Source organism: Mustela putorius, unplaced genomic scaffold, assembly GCF_011764305.1.
Source record: "Mustela putorius furo isolate JIRA1106 unplaced genomic scaffold, ASM1176430v1.1 tig00003845_pilon_pilon_pilon, whole genome shotgun sequence".
Lineage (NCBI taxonomy): Eukaryota > Metazoa > Chordata > Mammalia > Carnivora > Mustelidae > Mustela > Mustela putorius.
The window spans coordinates 75,035,054-75,059,175 of NW_025421998.1; the positions used below are offsets into that span (position 1 = coordinate 75,035,054).

The 24,122-nt window shown below is 37.8% G+C and overlaps 1 protein-coding gene across 1 annotated transcript; it reads left to right on the forward strand.

Annotated features, from left to right (window-relative positions):
• The first annotated feature begins 16,258 nt into the window (after positions 1–16,258).
• LSM8 (LSM8 homolog, U6 small nuclear RNA associated) lies at positions 16,259–23,528 on the forward strand. The gene is made up of 4 exons (XM_004741902.3): positions 16,259–16,405; positions 17,581–17,621; positions 20,157–20,284; positions 22,789–23,528. Exons 1-4 carry the CDS (start codon positions 16,267–16,269, stop codon positions 22,877–22,879), a joined length of 399 nt encoding a protein of 132 aa, XP_004741959.2. The 5' UTR covers positions 16,259–16,266; the 3' UTR covers positions 22,880–23,528.
• Positions 23,529–24,122: the final 594 nt, after the last annotated feature.

Here is a 24,122-nt window from a genome sequence, read left to right on the forward strand (position 1 = left end):
TAATAGTTTGTATTTCTTTGGTGTTAGTTGTGATCTCTCCTCTTTCATTCATGATTTTATTTATTTGGGTCCTTTCTCTTTTCTTTTTGATAAGTCGGGCCAGGGGGTTATCAATTTTATTAATTCTTTCAAAGAACCAGCTCCTACTTTCGTTGATTTGCTCTATTGTTTTTTTTGGTTTCTATTTCATTGATTTCTGCTCTGATCTTTATGATTTCTCTTCTCCTGCTAGGCTTAGGGTTTTTCTTCTTGTTCTTTCTCCAGCTCCTTTAGGTGTAGGGTTAGGTTGTGTACCTGAGACCTTTCTTGTTTCTTGAGAAAGGCTTGTACCGCTATATATTTTCCTCTCAGGACTGCCTTTGTTGTGTCCCACAGATTTTGAACCGTTGTATTTTCATTATCATTTGTTTCCATGATTTTTTTCAATTCTTCTTTAATTTCCCGGTTGACCCATTCATTCTTTAGAAGGATACTGTTTAGTCTCCATGTATTTGGGTTCTTTCCAAACTTCCTTTTGTGGTTGAGTTCTAGCTTTAGAGCATTGTGGTCTGAAAATATGCAGGGAATGATCCCAATCTTTTGATACCGGTTGAGTCCTGATTTAGGACCGAGGATGTGATCTATTCTGGAGAATGTTCCATGTGCACTAGAGAAGAATGTGTATTCTGTTGCTTTGGGATGAAATATTCTGAATATATCTGTGAGGTCCATCTGGTCCAGTTTGTCATTTAAGGCCTTTATTTCCTTGCTGATCTTTTGCTTGGATGACCTGTCCATTTCAGTGAGGGGAGTGTTAAAGTCCCCTACTATTATTGTATTATGGTTGATGTGTTTCTTTGATTTTGTTATTAATTGGTTTATATAGTTGGCTGCTCCCACATTGGGGGCATAGATATTTAAAATTGTTAAATCTTCTTGTTGGACAGACCCTTTGAGTATGATATAGTGTCCTTCCTCATCTCTTATTATAGTCTTAGGCTTAAAATCTAATTGATCTGATATAAGGATTGCCACTCCTGCTTTCTTCTGATGTCCATTAGCATGTTAAATTCTTTTCCACCCCCTCACTTTAAATCTGGAGGTGTCTTCAGGCTTAAAATGTGTTTCTTGGAGGCAACATATAGATGGGTTTTGTTTTTTTATCCATTCTGATACCCTGTGTCTTTTGACAGGGGCATTTAGCCCATTCACATTCAGGGTAACTATTGAGAGATATGAATTTAGTGCCATTGTATTGCCTGTAAGGTGACTGTTACTGTATATGGTCTCTGTTCCTTTCTGATCTACCACTTGTAGGCTCTCTCTTTGCTTAGAGGACCCCTTTCAATATTTCCTGTAGAGCTGGTTTGGTATTTGCAAATTCTTTCAGTTGTTGTTTGTCCTGGAAGCTTTTAATCTCTCCTTCTATTTTCAATGATAGCCTAGCTGGATATAGTATTCTTGGCTGCATGTTTTTCTCGTTTAGTGCTCTGAAAATATCATGCCAGCTCTTTCTGGCCTGCCAGGTCTCTGTGGATAAGTCAGCTGCCAATCTAATATTTTTACCATTGTATGTTACAGACTTCTTTTCCCGGGCTTCTTTCAGGATTTTCTCTTTGTCATTGAGACTTGTAAATTTTACTATTAGGTGACGGGGTGTGGGCCTATTCTTATTGATTTTGAGGGGCATTCTCTGAACCTCCTGAATTTTGATGCTCGTTCCCTTTGCCATATTGGGGAAATTCTCCCCAATAATTCTCTCCAGTATACCTTCTGCTCCCCTCTCACTTTCTTCTTCTTCTGGACCCCAATTATTCTAATGTTGTTTCGTCTTATGGTGTCACTTATCTCTCGAATTCTCCCCTCGTGGTCCAGTAGCTGTTTGTCCCTCTTTTGCTCAGCTTCTTTATTCTCTGCCATTTGGTCTTCTATATCACTAATTCTTTCTTCTGCCTCATTTATCCTAGCAGTTAGAGCTTCCATTTTTGATTGCACCTCATTAATAGCTTTTTTGATTTCACCTTGGTTAGATTTTAGTTCTTTTATTTCTCCAGAAAGGGCTTTTATATCTCTCGAGAGGGTTTCTCTAATATCTTCCATGCCTTTTTCGAGCCCGGCTAGAACCTTGAGAATTGTCATTCTGAACTCTAGATCTGACATATTACCGATGTCTGTATTGATTAGGTCCCTAGCCTTCGGTACTGCCTCTTGTTCTTTTTTTTGTGTTGAATTTTTACGTCTTGTCATTTTGTCCAGATAAGAGTAAATGAAGGGGGAAGTAAAATACTAAAAGGGTGGCAACAACCCCAGGAAAATATGCTTTAAACAAATTAGAAGAGATCCAAAATCGTGAGTGGGGAGAAAGGGGATAAAAAGAGGTTCAAAAAGGAAGAAAGAAAAAAAAAAAAAAAAGAAAAGAAAAAGAAAAAAAAAAAAAAAAAGAAAAGAAAAAGAATTTTTAAAAAAAAAAAAAACACCTAAGAAAAATGTAAAAATATATATATATATATTAGATAAACTATTAAAAAATCGTAAAAAAAAAGAAAAAGGTAACAGTTAAAAAAAAATTTTACCCGAAGGCGAGAAAAAAAAAAAAAATGAAAAAGAAAAATTAAATTAACTGCAAGACTAAAAAAAATCACAGGAAAAAAGCCATGAGTTCCGTGCTTGGCTTTCTCCTCCTCTGGAATTCTGCTGCTCTCCTTGGTATTGAAACCGCACTCCTTGGTAGGTGAACTTGGTCTCGGCTGGATTTCTTGTTGATCTTCTGGGGGGGGGGGCCTGTTGTAGTGATTCTCAAGTGTCTTTGCCCCAGGCGGAATTACACCGCCCTTACCCGGGGCCGGGGTGAGTAATCCGCTCGGGTTTGCTTTCAGGAGCTTTTGTTCCCTGAGCGCTTTCCGTAGAGTTCCAGAGGACGGGAATACAAATGGCGGCCTCCTGGTCTCCGGCCCGGAGGAGCCGAGAGCCCAGGGCCCCACTCCTCAGTGCGCCCTCAGAGAACAGCGCCCAGTTACTCCCGTCTGCCTGACCTCCGGCCGCGCTCCGAGCTCACCGAGCCTGCGACAGGTTCAAGGTAACACGGAGCTGCGAGCTTACTGTCAGCTCTGCCTCTGTAGCCGGCTTTCCCGTTCCAATACCTGCAAGCTCTGCGACACTCAGACACCCCCGATCCTTCTGTGACCCTGCGGGACCTGAGGCCACGCTGACCCCGCGTGGGCTTCGCCCCGGTTTAGCCTCTGGAGCGATGTCCCTCAGCGGAACAGACTTAAAAGTCCTGATTTTGTGCGCGGTTGCTCCGCCGCTTGCCAGGAGCCGGCCCCTCCCCCCGGGGTCTATCTTCCCGTCGCTTTGGATTCACTTCTCCGCCGGTCCTACCTTTCAGAAAGTGGTTGTTTTTCTGTTTCCAGAATTGCTGTTCTTCTTCTCTTCGATCTGCCGATGGATTTTCAGGTGTTTGCAATCTTTAGATAAGCTATCTAGCTGATCTCCGGCTAGCTGAAGCAGTCTCAGCTTGCTACTTCTCCGCCATCTTGACTCCTCCCCCCCTGGTGTTCTCTTTCTTAAAGAAAGACCAAGAAAAAAAGTACCTGATATACTGAGCTCTATCTCCAGAGTTTCTGATGCTAAGACAAAAAAAAAAAAGCCCTGACAAAGAGGCATGTTTAATTTAAATTACCATTTTCTGTTTCCAAAAAATTTTCTGCTGATGACTTCATTTAATCCACTGCATTATGTCTGTAGTTTTAATTTGTAATGCACATGTTAGAAGGCAAATGATTCTTCATTTTCTATTATTTTTTATGCATGAAAAAATCTCATGACATGAGTTATTATCACATGGGGTAATGACTTGGAAAATGTTTTTGCCATTCTGGACTGAAATGTCAACAACAGGAAGGAAGGAAGGAAGGAAGGGAAGAAACAATACACATACTTCTGAAATCTAATCTGATTTTTTGGTTTGTTTTTTGTTATTCATGGTATAAACTATTAAATTCAGAAAAATGGAGTAATCATATCTCAAAACTGGTCAAAATGGCCATCATGGTGGTATTATACTAAGTGGTATTATACTATTATAATACCATTAAGGTGGTATTATACCTAGAGCTCCTAAGTGGAGCTTGACTGGCTAGGTTCAAAAACCAGCTCTGTGATTTACTAACAAAATGACTTTGGCCAAAACAAATTTCAAAAACACTAGAACCACAGACCATGGTCACAGGAGAGATGAAGGCTGAGAAGAATGAGTGCCTGATAAAGAACACTTAGGATTCAGTAAAGGTTGAACATGTACCACTCCCTGACCTTATGATAAAAACAGTTTAAGTCAGAAACACATACATGGGAGCAAGATAGTGGAGAAATAGGAGACCTAAATTTCTTCTGGTCCCAGGAATTCAGCTAGATCAATATCGAACCATTCTGAACACATACACACTCAACAGGAGATCAAAGAAAAGAATACCGGCAATTCTATGAACAGAAAAGTGACCACTTTCTGGAAGGGAGGACGTGTGGAGAAGTGAATCGGAGGCAATATATGGGAAGATAGACCCTGGAGGTAGGGAGCCTCCGTCAGCTGGCTACCAGCAAGTGATAGAGCAGCGGAGCGCAAAATCAGAACTTTTAGAAGTCTGCTCTGCTAAGGGACGTCACTCCAGTGGCTAAGCGGGGGGGCTGGAACCCTTGCTGGGATTGTGTGCTCTCAATCCTTGGAGTCACAGAAGGACTGGGGGTGCCTGAGTGTGGCAAAGCTCCCAAATACTGGATCAGGGAAGCCAGCTGCAAAGATGGAGCTGAGGAGTGGGCTTTCACATTGGGGTTGCCATAAACTGTGATCTGAGACACAGTTGGGCCACTACTCTTTGAGCAGGGACCCACAAGTGGCAGATCTGGGGAGATCCCCCCTACCCCTTCCTCCACTGGGAGGAGTGGCAGGGGAGTGTGCTGCAGAAATCTGCTGGGCTTGGAAACTCCAAACAGGGTCATGTGTCAGGGACAGAAATGCTGGGTTACAGTCTGGGTGAGCATAGCGTGTGGCCAGAGACCAGGGATACAGGAGTGACTCACTGCTTTTCTTTAAGGGTGCACTGAGGAGTGGAGCTCTTAGCTCCTCCAGGGCCGGAGCTCTCAGCTCTTCCAGGGCCAGAGATTGGGAGGCCACCATTTTCATTCTTGTCCTCCAAAGCTGTATAGAAGGCTTTCAGGGAACAAAAGCTACTGAGAGCAAAAATGAGAAGATTACTCAGCCTGGTGCCTGGCAAGGGTGGTGCAGTTATGCCTCAGGCAAAGACATTTGAGAATCACTGAAACAGGCCCCTGCCCCAGAAGATCATTAAGAAAGTCCAAGATTACTGATCGATGAGAACGGCAAAACTCCAGCACTAGAGGAATATAGCACATAGAATTCATGGCTTCTCCCCCATGATTCTTTAGTCACTCAAAGTTAACTTTTAAAATTTTCTTTATTTTTTATTTTTCTATTTTATTTCTTCTTTCCTTTTTCAACCAACATCTTAGCTTATCAATTCTTTTTAAGATCTTTTAAATTTTCATTTTACAGTCAAATTCTATCCCTTCATTGTATTTACCCTTATTGTGTGTGTGTGTGTGTGTTTTTCTTTAAGATTCTGAGAGGCAGTTTCTTCTAACAGACTAAAATATACCTTAAATATAGTGTACGGGTTTGTTCTAGTCTCCTGCCTGATCATATTCTCTCCTTTTTTTCCCAAACAACTTCTTATCTTATCAGTTCCTTTTTAAAAATCTTTTTATATTTTCATCTTTACAATCATATTCCTTCCTTTCATCGTATTTACCCTAATTTTTGTATATATAGGTTTTTCTTTCCTTAAAATTTTGGGAGGCAGTTTTCTTTTAACTCACGAAATACACCCAAAATCTAGTGTGTGGCTCTGTTCTATTCACCAGCCTGATTTTATATATATATATATATATATATATTTCCTTTCTCCCTGGTTTTAGCTCTTCTGATTTGTTTAGTGTATATTTTACTGGGGTTCTCGTTACCCTTTTAGCATTTTGTTCTCTCATTCATCTATTCTCCAGACAAAATGACAAAATGGAGAAACTCACCTCATAAAAAAGAACAAGAGGCAGTACCAACTGCCAGGAACCTAATCAATATGGACATCAGTAAGATGTTGGAACTAGAGTTCAGAATGATGAATATAAAGATACTAGCTGGGCTTGAAAAAAGCATAGAAGATACTAGAGAATCCCTTTCAGGAGAAATAAAAGAACTAGAATCTAATCAAGTTGAAATAAAAAAGGCTATTAATGAGGTAGAATCAAAATGGAGGCTCCAACTCCCGAGATGAATGAGGCAGAAGGAGAATTAATGATATAGAAGACCAAATGATGGTGAATAAAGAAGCTGAGAAAAAGACAGATAAACAACTACTAGATAATGAGAGGAAAATTCAAGAGATAAGTGGTAGCATAAGATGAAACAGTATTAGAATAATTGGGATCCCAGAAAAGAAGAAAGAAAGAATGAGGGTCAGAAAGTATACTGGAGCAAATTACAGCAGAGAACTTCCCTAATTTGGGGAAGGAAACAGTCATCTAAATTTAGGAGGCACAGAGAACCTCCCTCAGAATCAATAAAAAATTGGTCAACATCCCATTATCTAATAGTAAAACCTACAAGTCTCAGAGACAAAAAGAAAATCCTGAACACAGCTCAGGACAAGAGGTCTATAACCTACAATGGCAGAAACATTAGTTTGGCAGCAGACTTATCCACAGAGACCTGGCAGGCCAGAAAGAACTGGCATGATATATTCAGAGCACTAAACAAGAAAAATATGCAGTCAAGAATACTATACCCAGCTAGGCTGTCACTGAGGGAAGGAGAGATAAAAAGTTTCCAGGACAAACAAAAACTAAAAGAACTTGTGAACATCAAACCAGCTCTACAGGAAATATTGAAAGGGGTTCTCTAAGCAAAGAGAAGCCTAAAAGTAACATAGACCAGAAAGGAACAGAGACAATATACAGTAACAGTCACCCTACAGGGAATAAAATGGCACCATATTCGTATCTTTCAATAGCTACCCTGAATGTAAATGGCCTAAATGCCCCAATCAAAAGACAAAGAATATCAGATTGGATAAAAAAACAAGACCCATCAATATGCTGTCTGCAAGAGATTCATTTTAGACCCAAAGAGAACTCTAGATATAAAATGAGGGGGGGGTGGAAAACCATTTACCATGCTTATGGCCATACAAAGAAACCTGGGAAGGCAATCTTTATATCAGACAAATTAGACTGTAAACCAAAGACTAAAATAAGAGATGAGGAAGGACACTGTATCATACCTAAAGGGTCTATTCAACAAGAAGATCTAGCAATTTTAAATATCTATACCCTAATATGGGAGCAGCCAATTATATAAAGCAATTAATAACAAAATCAAAGAAACACATTGACAATAATACAATAATAGTAGGGACTTTAACACCCCTCTCATTGAAATGGACAGATCATCTAAGCAAAATATCAACATGGAAATAAAGGCTTTTATTTGCATAAAATCTGGACCAGATGGACTTCACAGATATATCCAGAACATTCCATCCCAAAGCAACAGAATACACATTCTCTAGTGCACATGAAACATTCTCCAGAATAGCTCACATCCTGGGTCACAAATCGGGTCTCAACCAGTACCAAAAGATTGGGATCATTCCCTGCATATTTTTGGACCACCATGCTTTGAAACTAAAACTCAGTCACAAGAGGAAAGTTGGTGAGAACTCAAAAAATGGAGGCTAAAGAGCATCGTCCCCCCCCCCCAAGATTTTATTTATTTACTTGACAAAGATCACAAGTAGGCAGAGAGGCAGGCAGAGAGGGTGGGGAGGCAGGCTCCCTGAGGAGCAGAGAGCCCAATGTGGGGCTCAATCCCAGGACCCTGGGATCATGACCTGAGCCAAGGGCAGAGGCTTTAACCCACTGAGCCGCCCAGGCGCTCCTAAAGAGCATCCTATTACAGAATGAATGGGTCAACCAGAAAATTGAAGTTTTTAAAAATTCATGGAAACAAATGAAAATGAAAACATAACTGTTCAAAATCCTTGGGACACAGCAAAGGTAGTCCTAAGAGGAAAGTATATAGCAATACAAACCTTTTTCAAGAAACAAGAAAGGTCTCAAATACACAACCTGACCTGACATCTACAGGAGTTGGATAAAGAACAGCTAAACCCAGCAGGAGAAGAGGAATAATAAAAATCAGAGCAGAAATCAATGAAATCAAAAGAACCGTAAAGAGATCAATGAAACCAGGGGCTGGTTATTTGAAAGAATTAGTAAGATTGATAAACCCCTGTCCAGACTTACCAAAAAGAAAAGGGAAAGGACCCAAATTAATAAAATCATGAATGAAAGAAGAGAGATCAATCCAACACCAAAGAAATACAATTATAAGAACATATTATATATATGTTCTCCAAGAAACTCATTTTAAGCCCGAAGACACCTCCAGATTTAAAGTGAGGGGGTGGAAAGGAATTTACCATGCTAATGGACATCAGAAGAAAGCAGGAGTGGCAATCCTTATATCAGATCAATTAGATTTTAAGCCAAAGACTATAATAAGAGATGAGGAAGGACACTATATCATACTCAAAGGATCTGTCCAACAAGAAGATTTAACAATTTTAAATATCTATGCCCCCAATGTGGGAGCAGCCAACTATATAAACCAATTAATAACAAAATCAAAGAAACACATCAACAATAATACAATAATAGTAGGGGACTTTAACACTCCCCTCACTGAAATGGACAGATCATCCAAGCAAAAGATCAGCAAGGAAGTAAAGGCCTTAAATGACACACTGGACCAGATGGGCATCACAGATATATCCAGAACATTTCATCCCAAAGCAATAGAATACACATTCTTCTCTAGTGCACATGGAACATTCTCCAGAATAGATCACATCCTCGATCCTAAATCAGGACTCAACCGGTATCAAAAGATTGGGATCATTCCCTGCATATATTCAGACCACAATGCTCTAAAGCTAGAACTCAACCACAAAAGGAAGTTTGGAAAGAACCCAAATACATGGAGACTAAACAGTATCCTTCTAAAGAATGAATGGGTCAACCGGGAAATTAAAGAAGAATTGAAAAAAATCATGGAAACAAATGATAATGAAAATACAACGGTTCAAAATCTGTGGGACACAACAAAGGCAGTCCTGAGAGGAAAATATATAGCGGTACAAGCCTTTCTCAAGAAACAAGAAAGGTCTCAGGTACACAACCTAACCCTACACCTAAAGGAGCTGGAGAAAGAACAAGAAAGAAACCCTAAGCCTAGCAGGAGAAGAGAAATCATAAAGATCAGAGCAGAAATCAATGAAATAGAAACCAAAAAAACAATAGAGCAAATCAACGAAAGTAGGAGCTGGTTCTTTGAAAGAATTAATAAAATTGATAACCCCCTGGCCCGACTTATCAAAAAGAAAAGAGAAAGGACCCAAATAAATAAAATCATGAATGAAAGAGGAGAGATCACAACTAACACCAAAGAAATACAAACTATTATAAGAACATACTATGAGCAACTCTACGGCAATAAATTCGACAATCTGGAAGAAATGGATGCATTCCTAGAAACATATAAACTACCACAACTGAACCAGGAAGAAATAGAAAGCCTGAACAGACCCATAACCAGTAAGGAGATTGAAACAGTCATTAAAAATCTCCAAACAAACAAAAGCCCAGGGCCAGACGGCTTCCCGGGGGAATTCTACCAAACATTTAAAGAAGAACTAATTCCAATATGCCAGCAAATTAGACAATCTGGAAGAAGTGGATGCATTTCTAGAAGTCCTAGCCTCGGCAATCAGACAACAAAAAGAAAGAAGTCAAACTCTCACTCTTTCCAGATGATATGATATTTTATGTGAAGAACCCAAAAGAGTCCACCCCAAAACTGTTAGAACTCATACAAGAATTCAGTAAAGTGTCAGGATATAAAACTAATGCACAGAAATCAGTTGCATTTCTATACACCAACAAGGCATAAGAAAGAGAAATTAAGGAGTTGATCCCATTTACAACTGCACCCAAAACCATAAGATTCTTAGGAATAAATATAACCAAAGAGGCAAAGAATCTGTACTCAGAAAACTACAGAATACTCATAGAAGTATTCTATACTTTTATAGAATACTCATAAAAGAAAATGAGCAAGACACAAAGAAATGGAAAACATTCCATGCTCATGGATTGGAAGAACAAATATTGTGAAAATGCCTATGCTACCTAGAGCAATCTACACATTTAATGCAATCCCTATCAAAATACCAGCAACTTTTTTCAAAGGAATGGAACAAATAATCCTAAAATTTATATGGAACCAGAAAAGACCCTGAATAGCCAGAGGAATGTTGACAAAGACAACCAATGCTGGTGGCATCACAATTCCAGACTTCAAGTTCTATTACAAACCTGTAATCAAGACAGTATGGTACTGTCACAAAAACAGACACATAGATCAATGGAACAGAATAGAGAGCTCAGGAATGGACCCTCAACTCTATGGTTAACTAATCTTTGACAAAGCAAGAAAGTATGTCCATGGAAAAAAGTCTTTTTAACAAATTGTGTTAGGAAAACTGGACAGCACCATGAAGAATGAAACTGGACCATTTCCTTACACCACACCCCAAAATAGAATCAAAATGGATGAAAGATCTCAATGTAAGAGAGGAATCCATTAAAATCCTCGAGAACACAGGCAGTAACCTCTTTTACCTCAGTCACAGCAACTTCCTAGAAACATTGCCAAAGGCAAGGGCTAAAATGAACTACTGGGACTTCATAAAGATCAAAAGCTTTTGCACAGCAAAGGAAATAGTCAATGAAACCAAGAGATAACCAACAGAATGGGAGAAGACATTTGCAAATGATGTAACAGATAAAGGGCTAGTATCCAAAATCTATAAAACTCAACACCCAAAAAACAAATAATCCAATCAAGAAATGGGCGGAAGATATGAATAGACATTTCTGCAAAGAAGACATCCCAATGGCCAACAGACACATGAAAAAGTACTCAACATCACTTGGCCTTGGGGAAATACAAGTCAAAACCTCAGTGAGAGACCACCTCATACCAGTCAGAATGGCTAAAATTAACAAGTCAGGAAACAACAGATGTTGGTGAGGATGCAGAGAAAGAGGAATCCTCCTACACTGTTGGTGGGAATGCAAGCTGGAGCAGCCAGTCTGGCAAACAGTATGGAGGTTCCTCAAAAAGTCGAAAATAGAGCTACCCTATGACCCAGCAATTGAACTACTAGGTATTCACCCTGAAGATACAAATGTACTGATCCAAAGGGGCACCAGCACCCCAATGTCTATAGCAGCAATATCCACAATAGCCAAATTAAGGAAAGAGCCTAGATGTCCATCAACAGAAGAATGGATAAAGAAGATGTGATATATATATATATATACACATATATATACACATACATACATACATATATACATACATACATACAATGGAATATTATGCAGCAATCAAAAAATGAAATCTTACCATTGCAATGATGTGGGTGGAACTAGAGGGTATTATGCTAAGTGAAATAAGTCAATCAGAGAAAGAAAATTATCATATGATCTCACTGATATGTGGAATTTGATAAATAAGACAGAGGGTCATAGGGGAAGGGAGGGAAAATGAAACAAGACTAAACGATATAGGGAGACTCTTAATCTCAGGAAACAAACTGAGGGTTGTTGAAGTGGAGAGGGGTGGGAGGCATGGGGTGGCTGGTGATGGACATTGGGGAGGGTATGTGCTATGGCGAGCACTGTGAACTGTATGTGCTATGGTGGGCACTGATGAATAACAGACCTGTACCCCTGAAACAAATATACATTATATGTTAATTAAAAAAAAAAAGAAAAATGCCATCAGGTTTGATAGTTGTAAAATTCTAATTGAATTTCCTAGAGAATGCTTGGATGCTAACAATAGTTCATAGTTGGTTATAAGTGCTCCAAAATCAAATATGCTCAAGATCTCTAAGGTACAGTACAGTTGATTTTCCAAATGACTTCCTTAGTCAAAATCTGGGAAGATAATAAATTAAGACATTGACTTCCTCCATTAGTTTCTATTGCTGATATAACAATTACCATAAACTTAATGGCTGAAACAACAAAACTATTATCTCACAGCTCTATAGGGTCAGAAGTCTGGTATGGAGCAGACTGGATTAAAATCAAGGTGTTGGCAGAATGTGTTCCTTTCTGGAGGCTCTGAAGGAGAATGTATTTCCTTTCCACTTGGTCTAGAAGCAGATTTCGGTTTCTAGCCTTTGTGGGATGAAGGTCCCTGTTTTCCTACTGGCTGTTAACTAAGAGCTGTTCCTAGCTAAAGATGACCACATTCCTTGGATCATGGGCCACTTTCTCCAACTTCAAAACCATGAACAGTGGAACTAGTCCTTCTCACATACATCTCTCAGAGCCACTCCTCTTTCTCATTCTTTCACTTTTAAGGACTCAGATGCATAGAGTGGGACCATCTGAATAGTCCAGGACATCCACCCCATCTTAAGGTCTTCAACCTTAATCACATCTGAAGACTCTTTTGTCATACAAGGTAACGTTATCACAGGTTCCAGAAATTAGGATGTGGACATACTTTGGGTTGGGGTGGGGATTACTCTGCCTAACACAATATCCTATTTGCTTTTCTTAGTCTTCCCAGTGGTACTGATATCACAAAAATGCAGACAGCCTTTGAATATATTCTTGGATATCAGTTCCTTCTGATCTTTAAAAAAATCTACACACAAAGGCAAGAATGGGTTCGGGTGAAAGATTCTAGCAAGTTAAGTCAAAGTTATTTCATTCTTCAATATTATTTTCCAAATTTGTCATGCCCAAAATCACAATGAAAAGGACAATGTAATTTTACCTGTACTGCAACCCAAAACACTAAACATACTGAGCTGTAGATGCTAGCAAAAATAACAAAATTCAAGTAAATGTGCAGCTTAAAATAATGTTTCTTAACTTGCTTTGTGATAGTGATAATATTTGGATGGCAATTGATACATACATATATATATATATATATAGAAAGGCTCAGTTCCAAGTGCTCCATCTGGATTAGTCCTCCTCTTTACTTGCTTTTTAATTAAAGCCACCCCACTCTGTATGAATTCAAGTATCCTCTTAGGGCACAGTCAAAGCCTTAAGTCCTGCCTGCCCCAAAAAACCACCTGGTGCTAAAAGACAGGATGAGCCACAGGAGGAGAGAAGTAAACAGGGGAAGATTAACCATATTTAAAGCCCAGATCCTCAGTGGAAGAGTAACAGTCTGTCGTGCTACAGCACTGTTTTGTATAATATAAATCAGCTCATGTGATTATTAAATAGGGGAGTAATGTCAGAATAACATGGAAGGCAGGTTAGCTCATATTTAATTTTTCCCAGCACTTTGTCTTGTGCTATCAAGAAACAACATCTGAATGTATAGTATGCAGTGGACTCCACAATCCCCCCACACCTGAGACAAGAAGATTAAGTAATCCACTCAAGGTTGCACCGTATCCAAATCTAGAAAAATCCAAACCTCTAGGCTAGTTCTTGAGTCAGTGTTCTTAATCATGATTCTACACTGCTTCTCTCAATTAACAAGTTGGTTGTATTTGATTCTTTTTTCCCATTCCTTAACAAATGGAGTTTAAAATGACTATCTTAATACCTTAAAAGACAAAAAAAGAAATATGAGAAACACTTTGTAATTTACAGTGTTAAATGAATTAATATTTCCACATCAATTATCTTTCTTTATAATTTGGAATAGTTATTGTTTTTCCATGTACTAATTATTTCATGTTTATAATTAAAGTTTTGTACTTACTCAGGAATTTCCTTGTAAGGAGAGATTGTGATTTATGTCCTTTTGTGCTTTGGAAAACCCTAGAAAAATCTATTCAATATTGCTAACTGGATGGCACTTGAAATTTCTGGAACTCACAGGAATGTAAATCAATAAAAAATAAAAGTAAATAAAAGTTCATACCATATTAAGTTAAAAGTAGTATTTTCCATGGGCCATTCACAGTAAAGTGCAAATTCAGTTTCTCCAGATCCTAGTAGGAGTCTGATATTTCAGGTTAATGAAAGAAAACAGAATACAAAGGGAGATGAGTTATGTCTTACTTTTCAGGACAATCATTAAGATACTTCTGAGATCCATTTTATATACGTTGGTTTCTACCAACAGAAAGTAACTCCCAGGAATGTCACATCTACAGATTCTCCTTTCTATCTCTTTTCTGTCCTTTTCTTGATAAATCTTGACTGTTGTTCTAGATACAGGCAATTGGATTATTAATAGGGCGAGGCTCAAGACTGGGCTACAGATATATACACTATTCGACTAGTCTTAAATGAACTAAATATGAAAGCAAAATTTACTTTTCTGCTTAAAGTTTAGATTCAGAACTAATGGGATAAAAATGAGTCTCTACTCCAGCATTCTTTGGTTGACTCTTTTTAACAGCAGTAGGGTATCATTTAAATGAGTAACACTTTGAGAGGTTTTGACTAAAACTAAAGGTCTCACTGTATGCTTTAGTTTTTTAGTTTTCAGATGTTTATATATATATATATATATATATATATATATATATATATCCTTTTCCTCTGTTCGAACTTAATTTACCTTTATGAGGTGTTGAACTCTCTATGCCCATGTATTCCCAAGGTCATCTGGATGTAACTCATTTTTTTTTTTTTACTAATTTTTTTGTCTTACTAACTATACTTTTCTTTATCCATAGGCTTTCTCTCAGCCTCTGTGATCCTTAGGGACTACAGAAAATATAGCACTGTTAGGCTTGTGGAAAAAAAATTTCAAACCAACAAGATTTTTGTGATGCTCCATAAACACTAGACATCTGCTATTATTCATTTTAAAAACATAGCACATTACTTTTTTTAAAAAACTTCTAATGATACCTCATTTATCACTAATTAGTACTTTTTCTTTTATTTCAATGTGTAACATTTGCAAATCACACAGTATCTTTTTTCATTTATGAAAGATACTTTCGTTTTCCCACCTAAAAATAATCCCTAATTCCTAACTATATGTGGTTTCAAACAGGTCAGAGTAACTTTCAGTATGTAAAATATTAATAACCATTTAGGAGTGATCTGTAGGTAATTTTGTGGGTAGGCTGTAATGAAAACAGAAGCTTTACTTTTCACAAGAAAACTACTCACACTGCAAGTTATTTCAAACCCACAATTCTTCAGTTAAGAAATCACAAGCCTAACTAAAACCATAGAGTTTTTGTAAAAAGAATAGCTCTCGTTGCTATTTTATATATAGATCCTTTCCTGACTTCAATTGTTAAGTTACAGTAAAATGAGAGTGATGTTTTCTAGTAATACATGGTAATATCCAAAATAATACCTGTGACAGGACAAAAGGAAACAGAGGCCCAGGTAAGTTGCTGTGACTTGCGCAAGGGCACTCACATAATGCATTAGCAGAGCCAAGTCTAAAACCCAGTCTGGGAGTTATCGGGACGCCTCTTCCTCCATCAGTCCTTTCCCAGGCGCTGCAGCAGACCTTTTATTTACTAATTTCCTCCTGAGGACAGAGAGACTTTGTGGCGTGGTAAAAGGGAGGCGGGTTTTTTGTTGTTGTTGTTTTTTTGGGGTTTTGTTTGTTTGTTTGTTTGTATGTTTGTTTTGAGGCAAATGCAGAATATGCGAACGTGCTTTTTACTGTCGTGCTCTCCAGAGATGTATACCATATCGTTGCAATGAGCATAACTTTGGGCTGGCCCACTGAGTTTGTAGAATTTTCGGCCCGTACCGCAGAAAACCCAGGATCATACCCCACTTCCCTACACCCACATTTCCTATGAGAACAGTCCTCTACTTGAGATGAAAGCACCTTGTTTCGTTTTCTCCCGCCTTCCCTGTCTTCTCTCAACCTTTTCCGCCAGTAACTTCTACCACACTTTCACTCCACTAGAAAACTCGCTCCCCCACCTTCCAGCACCTTCCTCCTCCGTTCCGCCTCCTGCTCGCTTTTGTCACTCCGGGCGGCTGAGATCGCAGACCGGAAAAACAGCGGAAACACACTACGCACGCGCATTCACTCGCCAGCGCTGGGCCTCTCAAGTGTGGTTGGCCGGTTTCTCTCCATCTCTCACTGGCTCGCTGCGACGCTGTAACTCTCGCGATATGTGCTGCCGCCAGTGGGCGGGAGCCGCTGCCGGTTCCTGGCGGGCCTTTCTAGCTGCAGTTGGCGCTAGTGTTCTTGCGTTGTTCGGAGCTGCCGGGCAGAGCATCATGACGTCCGCCTTGGAGAACTACATCAACCGTATCCTCCGGCCGGCTGCCGCGGGCTACAGCCGAGGCCATGGCGAAGCCCGCGTCCGCACTGGAGAGGGCTGGTGCTGGAGAGACCGGGAGCCGGGGTCGGCGGGCGGTTGGGATGCCCGGCCACTGCGGGGCCTGGGCTGGGTGCGGATGAGGGGCTTAAGAGTATGGGACCCGCCAGTCCCGCTCCCGGGGCTGGAGCCCGCCGCTTCTGGGGGCCCAAGGCGCCATTTAATTTTAACCTAAAACAAAACAAAACAGAACAATGTGATTATTACGAACTTTTCCCTTTCCCTATAGAAATCAGCTCTCTATTTCTCTGTACTACCCTAGGGCCTATACGTTCACGTTTGGGAATAAGATCAGCAGTCGTCCTAGCGGCGAGGAGGGTCTTGCAATCCAAGAATTTGTTTTATTCATAGGCTTGGCTTATTGTTGGAAGATACCAAAAACTTTAAAGATGGTGCACAAGTTGGACTTCTGCCCCTTTACCACGTGAAGTCTCAACTTCTTTGTTGATAGAATGAAATTAATGCTTGCTGTTGTAGTTGATACTCATGAAGAGCAAACCGCTTGTAAAACCCCGTGTGGAGTCTTAATGTACCCTATAGAAGTATTAACCATTTTAAAATCTCAGGACAGAAACACTACATTGCTCTCATGTATGAATTTGGAACAAAAGTGAAATACTAGATGCTTAATTGTGCAAGCATATTGGCACCTTTGACATGGACTATAGCTTCTTTTTTGAATTCCAGAGGCCAGGTCCTGGAAGAAAGTGTCTCAGCACGCTTGAAAGCATCCAGTATTGATGAATCAGTTTTCCTTTTAGAGATAAAGGATCAGGTCTGGGAAAGTGGTAAATGTCTTGCTCCAAGCCCTATGGGAAGTATTTCTCCAGTGAACGTACCAGACATCTCCGCTGTTTTGAGACTGGAAAACAACAGATCACATAAAGGGATTTTCTTTTTCTGTTTTTCCCTGTTTTAATTGTGTAGTTACTACAAATTTTGAGGAAGTTAAAAACTTAAAGATACGTTGTTAATGTAGTGCTGTGTTAAGTAGTTATGTCTTAATTCTGTCACCTTTTTCCTAGTAATTCAAAACCATTTCCTCAGGAGATCCCAGGTTTTCATTTTCATTCCCTGAGAATGCTTTCCTTAATTCAGTTATCAGGAACTGTTGCAGTTATAACTTCTGATGGAAGAATGATTGTGGTAAGTAATAAGCATATTCATTCTCTCCTTGTAAGCTTATTGGTTGTAAATTTTTATGTAAAACTTCTGATCTCTAATGCCTAGGCCTCACAGTACACCTGCATTGCAGTTTTGTTATGGTTCAGCTCTCTTTTTGATAAATAGCTGCTGATCCATATTTTCTTCACTGATAGATGTTGGTGTAATTTACATAGAAAGCTTCTAGGAGCCAGGATGGATAATAGATTCTGTCCTCAGAGAGCTTCTAGTCTAGTCTTCAGACATTTGCTTGTATTTTATATTTATCTTCCTCTTCAGTTTTTTATTTCCTTCCCCATTCAGTGCTCTGGAATTCACTACGTGAATTATAGTTTTTTTGAAATTTTGTGTATGCATCTTAGAAACTTCATGATAGATACTACATATGTAGAATAATGAACATTTAGGGCTTGTATGGTGTTAATATATATTCAGTATCTATAGGCTTAGGACCTCTGTTTTCTGTAGGACAAATTGTGATGATTGACTCTTTTATTTCATCTCATTTGTCCTTGTATCACAGACCGCCCCCCTTTTAATTCTAGAAAATTCTTGGATTCTCTCCTTGATCTGTTCCTGACCTGAGGAATTTATTTCATGATTTTTGGCTACTTACTTATTTCTTCACTTATAACTCATACATTGCTTGCTTTCAAAAACAATTTTAAAGCTGTTAAACTTTATTTTCTGTGTGTAATTCATATATTTTAATCTCTTGTTTTTCCATCTGCAGTTGTTTTTGTTTCTTTTGCTCTATTTAATTTTTGTCATTTTTCTCAGTGGGTCCATAATGGCTATTATCAGAGTGTTAGACTTAGCCATTTATTTAAATGTGTATCATGTACCAGGAGCTTTACATGTATTATATCATTTAATCTTCAGTAACTCTGTGAAGAATTATCCTTGAATTCGAGGTTAGGAACCAGGCTCAGAAAAAAGTGAATCACTTTCCCAGAGTCACTTAGATAATAAGTGGCAGAACCAAACTGGGTTTTAAATTCCACTTGACTCCAAAGCTAAAGGTGTCGCCTTGCTTCCTTCTTAATCAAGAGAACAGTCTTTTCTTTTTAGGCATCTTAGTGTATTTTGTCAAATAAGGACAGTTTGAAATAATTTTATCCCATCTTAACACTTAAAGACTTCTATTACTATTAACATATATTTGCAGATCGTTTTGTATTTTGTGAAAATCTCAAACTAAAAATTTTCCTATTTTTAACAGGATTGATAAAAAACTTTGAGAATTTAACTTTACATAGGAAAGAAAATGATTTTAAAAGAGCATTTTGAGTACTGAAGTTCAGTATTTCAGTATTTTATTGACACATGGCTCAGTTGATAGAATAGTTACGTATAAAATCATGTCAAGAGGCTATGTCTGGGTATGTTAACAACTCTAATTAGTGAATACCCTGTATTTTGTTTCTCTTCCAAATTTTAGGTTATCATTTTGTCATTATTGTACTCTGATTTTACATATTTTGATTTTCAAAACATGAAACAGTTTAATAATGAGCTTCAGAGAATTAACCAAAACTAATACGTTGATATTTCTTCAGAAACTTAAATAGCATCTGAGCTACTATGTTGTGCTAGACCCATATCTTCTTTTATTCAAAACCAAGATTCTTCCATAAAATTTTCTCCGAATATTTCCTTCAAGTTCTGGTTCTAATAATTGCCATGATATTTGTATCTACCTTACTGGATTTTGGGAAGATTAAGTAAATAAATGCAAGGCCCATAGAACACTGGCAGATAGTAAGTACTCATTAAGTGTTAGCTGTTACTACCAGTTGAAGTTGGTTTATGTTTATGGGACTGATTTGAATCTCTGAAGAATGGTAAATTATACTTTTTATTCCTAACAGTATAATAGTAGTTCAGTGGTCTGGGCCTGAAGCTAGCCTTTTGTGGTTCAACTCCAAGCTCTACTACTTCCTACTCATGAAACCTTGAGAGATTACTTAACCTCTCTGTGCCTCAATTTTCTTCTATGAAGTGGGAGTAAGTAGTATGTACCTCAAAGAATAAAAATTATTTGAGATAATGTGTGCAGTGTGGTTAGCACAGGGCCTAGAACTAGGGTGTAGCGTGAAGTGACTCTTTACGTTCCTGTGGCTATATATGTTCTTTCCCTTTTTATATGTTTATATAGTACCCCTTAAGTTTCATTTGTTTTAGTCTTTGTCCAGTGTTATCTCCTGGACTGTGTGGGCTTTTACGCTACCTCCTTACACTGGTACATAGGTGTCCTTCATAACTGAACAACTCTTACACACTAGTCAGACTACGGTGATTTTTTTCCCCCATCTCAGAAAACCAAGAGGTAAGTTTTGTTTCCCTGGATACTGTTGGTTATAAAGAAGTAAGAAGTACTCTAAGATAATTAATTAAAAATAAAAAATAAGTACTCTGTTGGTATACCTGGCAACTAAAATTTTTGTGTCATTGAATTTACATATTCAGGTAAACCACAGTATTTGTCTTTTTTTCTCTTGAATGTTTTCTTTACAGGGAACACTGAAAGGGTTTGACCAGACCATTAATTTGATTTTGGATGAAAGCCATGAACGAGTGTTCAGCTCTTCACAGGGAGTAGAACAAGTGGTGCTGGGGTTATACATCGTAAGAGGTGACAATGTGTAAGTAAAATATGTCCATTTTTAAGGGCAGGTTAAATACACTACAGATGTAGACTGCTTGCTATCTGGGAAAGAGATTTTTATCTAAGATTGGTCCATGTTTCTGATAGTTAAGGGGCCTAGATCAGGTCCAGAAAGGGCCTTCCCTTACACCGAATACTTCACTAGAGAGGCTTTTTAAAAATTGGACCCCTAATTTTATTTTTATATACCCCTAATTTTATATACCCCTAATTTTATTTTTTATTTTTTTAAAAGATTTTATTTTTATTTATTTGACAGAGATCACAAGTAGGCAGAGAGAATGGGAAAAGCGGGCTCACCAGTGAGCAGAGCCTGATGCAGTGCTCGATCCCAGAACCCTGAGATCATGACCGGAGCCAAAAGCAGAGGCTTAACTCACTGAGCCACCTAGGCGCCCCCAAATACCCCTAATTTTAGAGCAATATAAAATACATTTCTAGAGTCTAAAGCTAGGGTTTGAAGATGCCTTCAGAATCTTTTGTGTGAACAATTTTAAATAATTCATGTTTTAAGAGCATTGAATTTACAATAAGTGCTTACCCATTATTTACTAAGTTTTTAGTATAATTGGAACACTGAAGATGCCCCGTGTTCATGCTGTAAAAATCAGTGAACTTGTGACATACCGATATGGCAGTTTGAGAAGACCTATTTTTGTGGTAGTAATTTAAGAAAAGTCTGGAAGTTTAGAGTAATACTGTCCAATAGAACTTGTGGTCATGATGGAAGTATGTATCTGCATTGTCTACTGGTAGGGTACTAGCCATCTGTGGCTATTGAGTGCTTGAGAAATGGTGTGATTAAGGAATTTAATTTAATTACTTTTAATAGTCCCATGTGGCTAGTATAGTTAGAGAGGCTAGAATATTGTTGAATCATTTTCTAGGTATAGAATTAAAATGTAGCTGGGAGATCTGTCGCACATCTAACATTGCTTTGGAAGACAAATAGGATATAGAAAGTGAAAGAATATTCATTTAAATTATCTTAAGAAAGTCACCTTTAGATAGATAAATTATTTGATCTTTAATAAAAAGTTTGGGGGTATATAAGATATTCTAAAGAGGTGAATTTTAGGTATGAAGTTATAAAGTGAGCTGTAAAAAAAAAAAGAAAACAAAAAAACGAGAGAAAGGCAAAGCATTTAGTGGGGACCAGTCCCCCTGACCAGAATAATAGTGATTACTTATATTGGGGTTTTCCCTAATAATTGATTTTAAGAAACTTTCTCCTACTTTGATTTAAAAAAATTAAAAAGCAAACTTTTTTGGACTTGAATTAAAAAAGTTTAAACCTTGTTATAGATTCAGTGGTATGCTGGAGTGGTTCAGGGAAGCAGAGTTTTACATTTTCAGGAATTTTGCAAGCTGGTTGATTGATATCTTGGTGGTGGTAGCTTGAAACTGACCACAGTGGGAGTATTTGCACTATGGATATAAGTAAACAGTGCAGAGCTGCCTCCCCCTTTTCCTTTGGAGAGCCCTTTTTAAAAAACATGTACCAGTTCTCTTCTGTCCTCCCTAAAGATTTTAAATGATACTAAATTTTTTAAGGTGGAATTGAGATCTTTGATTTGTTTTATGTTGAGAAAACATAATATATTTTCACAGAGTTGGGTACTTCTCATTTATTAGAGAGCTGGAGGCTTTCTATAGCTTAAAGCACACTTGGGAAAATTCTGTGTTACAAGTATTCGCCTATAGAATTTACTCTTATTAATGCCAAACTAATTTAAACAACCAGTTTATTATGGAATAATGTTTTATACATGTTCCGTGGTGAGGCTATAACAGTTTAGGTATCCAGCTGGAGAGCCATGGCTTGGTATTAATGGTATTAATGAAATTAATGTTATAGATGTTATGGTAGAATTAAATCCAGGAAAGATTTGCTGGCTTTAACATTAGCCAATCACATCAAAAAATCATTTGCTATGATATCTGAGTACCCATTGCTACTGTTATCTTTATATGTGAAGAACTGTACTTTTTGGTCTTGGATTTAAATTGAATAACTGCAAAATCCTGAAAAGGAAACTAATGGATGTTGTGTTTGTGTGTGAGTGTATGTGGATTTAGTTCATTGAAGTTACTCCAGTAGACAAATAGACACTTTTATTTGCTAATTTAGTAGTGATTTTGTGATCATCTGCAGCACAGTCCCTGGATTGAATTGTTGAGTTGAAGTCATAGGATTGGAATTTGTGGGGGTTTATATCATACCTATCTGATATGTGTCTTTTTCCTTTAAAGACTCATGATCCAATCACACTATGCATTTTGTCCTTTAATAGTGGCTTCTGTAATAATGTTGCCTTCGGATTATTTCTTGAAGTAACTTGTGACTTAAATGTACAATTCACTACTTCGTGGACACTATATTTGCCTTTTACCTTAAGTAGTTTTTACCGTGTCCTTTCAGTTTTATTTAGAAATGAGATTGTTTTAACTGATTTTTTTTCTTTCCTTAAATAACTACAGTGCAGTCATTGGAGAAATTGATGAAGAGACAGATTCTGCACTTGACTTGGGGAATATTCGAGCAGAACCTCTAAACTCTGTAGCACACTGAGGAAGAATTACATACATTGGACAACTGTAAATCTTTGTATAGAAGCTGATTATTCTGAGGATGATGTATGGAATTTTTATGAATGTGTAATTGTGGACTTTTGACACCATATTGAGTAACTGTAATGTGATATGTAAATTAAAATATTTCTACATTTCCTTGAAAAACATTTTTTTCCTAAATCATGTATAGTAGCTTGGTTTAATTTTTCTCTTAAATAGTACTAAAATCTAATGTTCACTTTGAGAACAGATATTTCATATTTTAATACAGAAAACTAGTTAACAAGAGAAATTTGTATCCTATGTAAATCAAGCATAAAAATACCAGCAGTAGTGCAGGATACATGTGTTTCCCTATTTTTAAGAAAGTCACAGAAAGGTAAGTCTTGTAACCTGAATCATCCCCATTTATCACACTGCTCTGGTGGTTGGTTGCTCTCCAGCACCTTAGAAGTGTAGGTAAAAATGTGTTTGGTTCATAAAAGGAAAAAAGCTAACAAAGTTGCATATTATCTGAAAAAAATGGATTCCATAGTCTTGAAAGCCATCTTGGCTTTTAATCTTAAAAATTGGGGAATTTCTAGCATTAAAGGAGTTTTTTGTTGTTGTTTATAAATGTGAGTAAATAAACTTGACATTTATATTGAGGCAGTGCTTGCTCTTATTGTCAACAACTTCCCCTGACTCCTTGGTTCCATAAACCTGTTTTCAAGAGAAGTAAACATGGTATCTCAGAGCAACAGTCAGTAGAACTGGTTGATTATTTCAGTGAGTCAATTAAGTCGATAATGTCCCTCATCTACAAGTAGGCTTTTTTCTAAAACCCCTTGTAGAACTATGTTCACTTTTTAAAGAAGCCATAGAAACAATAGTACAAATAGTGTTGAGATCCAGAGTATTCCAAAGAAATTCTCATCAACCACTGAGGGCCAAAGTATGTAACTTTGTGGTGAATAGAAACTAGAATAATACTTATATTCTTATAATTCAAGCAAAATTTAAAGAGTTTTTCTTTTTTTAAAGTGAAAATGTTTGGTAATAGGGGTTGGCAAGCTTTTTTGTAAAAATGCAGATAGCAAATATTTTAAGCTTTGAGGGCCATATGGTCTCTGTCATAGCTACTCAACTCTCTTGTAGTATGCAAACAGCCATAGATAATACATAAATGAATAGTTATGGCTGTGTTCCAAATAAACTTCATTTACAATAATAGGTGGCAGGCAGGATTTGGCCTGTAGGCC